At 44.6% G+C, this 7,774-nt stretch overlaps 1 protein-coding gene across 4 annotated transcripts in view; it reads right to left on the minus strand.

Annotated features, from left to right (window-relative positions):
* PPP4R3B (protein phosphatase 4 regulatory subunit 3B) overlaps window positions 1-4,042 on the minus strand; it is a 31,159-nt gene extending 27,117 nt beyond the window's left edge. For all 4 annotated transcript variants that reach the window (XM_067293026.1, XM_067293025.1, XM_067293024.1 and 1 more), the window contains exons 1-2: window positions 3,566-4,042; window positions 2,305-2,360 (exon numbers count right to left, since the gene is read on the minus strand). In XM_067293026.1, the coding sequence (XP_067149127.1) occupies window positions 2,305-2,360; window positions 3,566-3,707 (198 nt within the window). In that variant the 5' untranslated portion in view covers window positions 3,708-4,042. The remainder of the gene's footprint in view (window positions 1-2,304; window positions 2,361-3,565) is intronic.
* Between the last annotated feature and the right edge of the window lie 3,732 nt (window positions 4,043-7,774).

Genomic DNA, 7,774 nt, shown 5'->3' on the forward strand with positions numbered 1-7,774 from the left:
CTTCATCTTAGATCTAAAAATGGACACAGTGCACCTAAAGGAGAGTTTGCATCAGAGGATGGTGATCAAAATAGGAATTTCTGTAGCAGTTCAGTCTTGTGGCCCCACAACTGAAGATTACTGCTCTTGTAAGTGAGCTGCAGGAACACAGTGCATGAATGCATCCATCTGATTTTTCACTGAAGCACTCATATGCTTTCTCCTGCCAGTTTAGCCATGGAAACAGTAACCTCAAGCAGAGGGTGGAGCATCAAGGTGTGGTAATAACTTCTGAAACTGCTCCTGCTACAGCCTCCAGAACTCATCTCACCATGCCCTTTGGTAAATATGGGGTGTCCAGTGGAGGTATGCAATTCTCATCAGCTGTGTCCAAAATCCAGGGGCATCTAAAGCTCTCTAGGTGTCTAATGTTATTTGCATACATGGAATTAGAGATACTTTTATGTGGTACGCTGAGCAGCCTCGCACCCATGTCTAGCCATGTCCAGTCTAAATCCTGTTTCTTTTGAGAAAGAGGTCATGATTATAGTATACCTAACACCTTGAGTACTACACAGAAGCCAGTGACCACAAACATGACTGAGGAAGGTAATCATAGTAGGTATGCCCTGTTTATGAAATGGTTAATCAACAGTTAAAGTACTCGACCTAGAATATAGCCCAAGAAGTTCTGAGTGCTCATACAGCTACAGTGTTTCAGATTCTCCTCTTCCATGACTCCAGAGTCTCCTAACCACCTGGCAGGAGCCCATTCTGTGACAGGAGAGAACAGACTACTACCTCAAGACTCCTGTCAAATCTGGCAAATATTAATTCAAGACTCAATAAGTCACAGAAAGACAGAAAGACTCCGTTGTCCAATAAAAGGATATTCACGCACTGGTGGGGACGTTTAAGGTCTGGATGGCCTTAAAACTGCTTAAACATTTTATCTTATAACTGTTGAACATAGAATGTAGGACAAATAATGTAATGTTGGGAATTGTGCACTGATGCAAAGTAATTTCTTTCACAGGATGATGGTATGCAAATAACAATATATGTGCTAGCTATCCTTTAAGTCATCCAGGTAATTTATAAGATGATAGATGTGTAGGCAGAACATGTTTCCTTTTCACCCTACTGCACCATCTTGTGGCTTTCGCCAAGACCAACAAAGATCACCACCTTAATGAAAATCTGAAATTGAACTCTGAAATACAGGAGAGAGAACTTTCCTCCATAATGCTATTCATCTAAAAGCATCTGTCCTTGGCAGATTAATATAGCCTTTAAGTCTTCAGGCTACCTCTATAAGGTACTTCAACATTTAGGCATGCTAAAGAAAGCCCACCCTCCTTTCCTCCATCTCTGGTTAACCAGAATACTTTCCCTCTCTACCATTTTTAAACAGAATCCGTTCCTGAGACACCCAGGTTTCAACATTGCAATCTTTCAGAGCAGAGACTGAAACTCAAAAGACTGAGAAGTCATGAGACTGCTATCTAACCTCTGCTCTGTGCCACTTGGTACTCACAATGAAGCACATAAAAGTTGAGGACAAAGCACCATCAACCAAAAGCAGTAAAATTTCAGAGACCAGACAAATCTAGAACCTGTCTCTGGAAATAATCCATAATTCTTCATCTTCAAAAAACAAAACCAAACTTTTCCACAACAGTGAAAAGCGAAGCAAACTTTCAGCTATAAGAATACAAAAGCATCAGAATTGGTAATAAAAGCTAACCAAAACCAACTTCAAACTAAGATGAGTTTCTTAAAACTGCAACCTAGAAAGACTTCTCCAAAACAGAAAAGGAGAAATAAAGCTACTTCGGTCATTCAAAACTTTGCTACCATTTAAGTAAAGAAGTTTCTCAAATAAGAAGCAGTAGTATGAAATTACAAAAAAGACCATAAAAGGAAACAATTTAACTTTTCAGCAACATAATCTGCATTCGTATTTCATTATGTATTAATTCTCTCTACAAACAGGAAGCAGTTCAAGACTTGTGACTTTCAGAACACTGCAAAGCTCTCACCATAAAAGCTCCCTTTCCTCAACCTAGCCAGCCCAAGCAAAGTATACCAAACTACACTGATGACCATCATCCAACTGACTAAATACACCAATATCTAATGAGTGAAAAATAAAAACTACAGATAACGGAGCTTTCTGAAAAGGCAGGCCCAAGGCTTTAAGATTCCCTCCTAAACTAACTTCTTAGTTTATTTTGCCTTTTTCTGGAAATCACAATTAGTTTGAGCATTAAACAGTTTCTCATTGTCAGTAAGCTGAAGAAAAAAAAGCCTAGTAATACTTGCCTGTTGTTTTTGATATGCAGTATTTGGATTTATCTTCGATTCTAACAGTAGTGAACCTGAAAAAGGTATCAAGACATATTTACTAAGTTAAACAAAATACACATCTCCATGGATCTTACAACTGCCCATGTGCCAGCCAACATATGCTCACTTTAGTCTACATCCTCCACAAAGTCCAAGATTTTTCAACATAATTCTCTACAAATAAGCCAGACAAAAAAAAAATTCAACTGAAATATCCAAATTAAGTTTAAGATGTATTTTCTTCTGCTGCTTTAGACCAAAATTCTCTGTAGCACTGTTTTTTTTCTGCTGAAACCTGGTGTGACAAATATCTTTGAAGGCCATTTAATAATTTTATACAAACTTGCACCAGATAACATGCTGCACAGCGTAAAAATGTATTTGTCCACAAAAGACACGTGGTCCTTCTGCTATTATTTCCTTGAACTGTCCTTCAGAAGTGAATCATCTGGATGCTATAAACCCAAAGACTTTGTGTATACAAGTAGTGTATGTAGCCTGGCAACAGCTCCAGAGTAATTTACACCAGTCTTAGGTGGTTTATTTAGCACATTAGCACCTGTTGGCTGACAAAGTGGCGAGTGTCTCCCCCCCACCACCACCCCAAACCCTTACGATGACTTCAAAGTGCAATAAAAGATAAAGAACGCAACACAACTCTACCATTTCAAAACACAATGAGTGAGTTTCTTAAAAGAAACTTTGCAGTACCAAAAAGGGGAGAGAAAGAGCACTTCAGAATAGAACAAAATTATTCTGAAACTGAGCAAGATGTCGTCGCACGTAACAGCTTCATCTCTACCAGTCAAGACAAACGTAGCCACAGTTAGGGTCACTGTAAGGGTAAAAGGCCTAGGGTTAGGCTCATCAGCACTGCTGCAACTTATCAGGAGAAGAAAACTTTGAAGGAAGGCACAGGTCGTAGAAAGGAAAAGGAAAAAAATCCTCCCGGGTCTTCTCTAATAAACGCGCCGGGGAAGACACCCCCGGCAGAGCCGCCGCCGCGGCCTGTGTCAGCGCCGGCGAGCGGCGCAGTGCAGCGGCGCCGGAGCGCGCCGGGCTGCGCAGCCGGGGCCGCGTTCGCGGGCCCCGGGAGGCAGCGGGGCGCCGCGGTCTCCGCCGCCGCCGCCGCCGCCGCCGGGCCCAGCCCCGCGGCCGCCGGTGCGGGCGCCGGCCCGGCCCCGCGGCGGCCCCCGGCGCGGCCTAGGCCTCCGCGCGGCCCCGGCCACGCTCTCACCGTCCGACTCGGCGCGCACCAGCAGCGACATCCCCTTGAGCCGCTCCACGTAGGTGGAGGAGACGTGCCCGGTGCCCCTGTCGTCCCATTGCCGATCCTCGTTGAGGGTGTACACCTTCACCCGCCGGCGGGTGTCCGACATGGTGCAGCCCCGGCCTCGGGCCTCCGCGCCGGCCCCGGCCGCGGCCCCGGGCCCGCTCCGCCTCCGGGGGGCGATGGAGCGAGGGAGGGCGAGACGGCGGGCGCGGAGCCGGGCCGCTCACGGGCACCGCGGGGCCTTTAACACGCCGCTTTTCATGGCTCCCCGACGGCGAGAGGGCGACGCTGCGCCCCGGCTCGGCCCCTGCCTGGCGCCGCTCCGCCGCCTCGGCCGCTACCAGAGCGCGGCCGCCATCTTGTAACCCGACTCTCGCTGCCTTTCTCTTCCTTTCAGCGCCAGCCACGGGCTCCACTCGCAGGGGCTACGGCGGCCGCGAGGCGACGCGCGCGCGCCGAGGCGACGGCAGGGGCGGGGGCGGGGCCGGGAGGGGGGGCCGCGCCCCCTGCGGCGCCGCGGCAGGAGGCGGGAAGGGGCCGGCGGGAGGGTCTCGGCCCCGCTGCGCCGTTACCAGCCCGCACCGCACCGCCCGGCCCGGCCCGGCCGCCCTCGCCTCACCGGGAGCGTAAGAGCGGTGCGACGTGGTTCGCAGTGTGCTCCGGTGTCGTTTCTGAAGGCCTGGTCTATGTTTGAAAAATGGCACCGGTGTAACAATTAAAAAAACCCAAAGACAACAAAAAAACGCAGACTTATCAAAAAAGCTGGTACCTGCACAGCATATCCACCGCTGAATGGACGGAAAGGGAATATGCTTGCACAGGACTAGCTCCCTGATACAAACTTCCTTTAAGTGGGAGATCTGCATCCTGCCAGGTTTAGTTTATACTGCAATAACACAACTTATAGACAAGGCCTGGTATTATTAAAAAGAAAAAAAAGTTTTGAAAGTAAAAGGTTGAGGATTCTCTCATACCATACAATAGCAGCAAGATTTCTTTGTAACATCTTCCCCAGCCCTTCCTCTAACCCTCAGGACCACAGGGCAGCACAGCCAAGTCTACAGTAACGTTTTGCTGCACATCTCTGTACTCAACATAGTTGTACTCAAAAGCTGGGCTAACTCAGGGGAAAGTGGGTCTGTGAAACTTCTCACTGAAAGAACTGGTTACCTAGTCCTTACGAACGCTGTACAATTAAAGACATTGCCAGATGTTCTAAAGCTAACAAAACTTGGGTTTTATGTTGAAGAGCAGTTACACATTTCCTCTCTGCACTAAAAGTAAAAGATAACTGAAAATTAAGATTCACTTTTGGCTAAGGGTGGATACACACACATGAAGGATGAGAGCAGAGGAACTGGCGTTCTGTTGGGAAAAGAACAAAGGATTTGCATCAAGGCTGGTTAGCATACCAGGAGACTTCAGTAAGCTTCAGCATTTGCATGGGAGCAGGGGAAAGTCCTTTGCACACTTCTGGGTCAAAGCTGTGTGAGATAGTGCAGCCTTTTGGGGTGAGGGTAACTCTGAAAGTTTCTTAGACCATAAAATCTTTCAGCCTGTGAAGAGGAAGGCAGAGGGGAGAGCAAGTAATCCGCAGGCCAGGGTGCGCCTCATTCCCAGACAGAGCAAGGTTTTCCTAGCTCTTGCCTAACGAAGAAAGCAGTTACACCATAAGTGTAACTCTCTGGTCTAAGCTAAATCTCCTTCCACATGGAAGGGAAAGAAGCAGTTTACTGCAAAATATGCCACTTTAAGTAACTATACGTCACTCGTATGTTAGAAAAACATTCTCCAGGAAGGCAAAACATTATTCAGAGTATTTACATCTATGTAACATTTAAGTCTCATGTTTAGGTGTTCTGCTCTGACATACATCATTTATAACAGGCTTATTTAAAATTTGTCACCATTCAGTACACTGAACATTTGCCAATCACTGATCATTTCTTGGTGGCAGCAAGATTCAGTTTTTGATCAGCTGACTTGCTTTAACTGATCAGCTGAAAAGTCTTTGACATTTCTTAGGAGGCAAATTAATGCATCGAGGACTTGTTAGCCTGCCTAACATCTGCAAAACAATCCACATCTAAAAAAGGGTAAGAGAAGCTTAACTGAAGAACCCTTATTAGGGTTCTGGGGAACTGAGGTTCAACCCCAGTTGAACCCGTTTTTGTCTTTAACGGGGCTCACTGGAGACACGCAATCATAACATCTTTTGCAAAGAAAAGAAGTAAACTGTAAGATACACCTTTAAGAACTATCATATACACTTAGAACTTGAACATACTTTGATGTATACACCATATAATTACAGATAAGTCAGCTCATAACTGTTTGAAAAAGGCCATGTTATCTTAGTGATTCTCAAACTGTGGCTGGTGACCACATGAAGCAGTTTACAGCTGGGTTCCACACAAGCCTTGCTAGCTACATCCCAGTGGCCTTTCCTCTATTATGTGACCTGATTCCCTCACGGTTTTACATATCAGGCCTATTTTTGCCTCAGTGAAAGCTCACTAAAACTGTATGAGAAGAAACACAAAACCCAATGATCAGCGTACTGCTGCTTCAAGATGTTAGCCACTCTTGGACTCCCTCTCCCCTCAACAACACCTCTACACACTCTTTAGTTCCTCAAACAGTGTGTAAAATTTCAAACATGGCTACTTTTACTAAAGATTAAATATGGCACTTATCCAGATACGTAGAATAGCTCAAGACCACACTAGAACATCATGGAACAAATTCTCATCTCAGTGTGAACAGCTATGAAAAGAGTAGGAGATACATGAGCCAGAATCAGAACAAAAAATAATCTCTCCTTTTAGGGCTACATAATAAATCTGTGGCCTCTCCAAGCATGAAAGCAACCCCCTCTATGGAAAAATGCCACTCCAGAACATGTCCCAGTTGTACTCCTGCAGATGCAGGGCTTCTTTTTGCGCAGAACTGTATTGAGAACTCCCCAGCTAGGGGAGAGGTTGGACCAGGGGTGTTGGGAACTGGGCTGCTAACTCGTAATCTATTCCACTAAAACTCAAGCCAAATCTGTGGGGGTTTTGCCTGAAGAAGATATACAAGACTCGTCCCAATGGTTCTTACAGCTTTGATTTAAAACCGGGGAAAATACAAAAATACAAAACAATACATGCAAAGTGAGATTCAGAGAAATCAAAGAAGCACTTCTTCATTGTGTTGCTGCACCTGCCAGTAGCCCATTTCCCCCATCATCATAAAGCAATGAGCTGGAGCTGATATAGCTCTCTGTTCTTATTGAAATGAAGAATTGTTAGGGTGAACTGCAGACAGCAAGTCACCATAGGTCACCGTATGGAGCTGCAGGGAGCTCTGATTTTTTTTTCCTTTTAAAAACAAGAAAAGCAACTAATTCCTAAATCCTTTAAAGTTTCTTGCAGTGAAGTTAAGAGACCATATCATTCCCTCTGGCATGTAATCCCAGAAGTACAATTCTACCACCTCTAATACTGTCATTACAATACCTATAGTATTTATTGCTGGCATTTAAGAGTACTCCAGCTCCTGAAGTTTTGTGCCTATATGAATATTTCAGCCTTGTCAAATGAAGGAAATTCCAGCCTGGCTCTTGGCCTGGCAGTAAAATATAGCACTAGAGCTTTGACATAATGGGAAGGTTTCAGAAACTTTATTATTCTGTAAACAGCAGGAAAGCACCAAGTTTTGTTCATATTCAACAACAAAACATGTAATTTAAGTAGACAGTGTATTACCTTATTTGGTTTCTGTAAAAGTCACCTGTTCTTTCCAATGTTAGTACATTCACTAAGTGGGCTGTCTTGACTGCAAGCTCTTCAGAGCAAAGACCAACTCTGTTTATACAGTGGTAGTGCAACAATACTCCAGACTTTGATCTCTTAACACAAAAATACTAAGCTTATTGTCTAAAAATTATTTCACCAGTTACACAATACAGCTCTGAGAAAAAGCAGTGTAAATGAATTGTCTTGACTGCAAAACACAAGTAGTAGACTTAGGCTGAAGTAGTATTTTCATAGCTCTCCATACTAAAGCATAGGAAAAAGATCTTTAAATATTCATGTGGATTTAAGTATGATTTGCTTAGAGGCAATATATTTTTGCTTGCTAAATGTACATTATTAAATGTACATTATTGGACACCAATAGCTGACAATA

Source organism: Apteryx mantelli, chromosome 3 (genome assembly GCF_036417845.1).
Source record: "Apteryx mantelli isolate bAptMan1 chromosome 3, bAptMan1.hap1, whole genome shotgun sequence".
In the NCBI taxonomy this organism is placed as follows: domain Eukaryota; kingdom Metazoa; phylum Chordata; class Aves; order Apterygiformes; family Apterygidae; genus Apteryx; species Apteryx mantelli.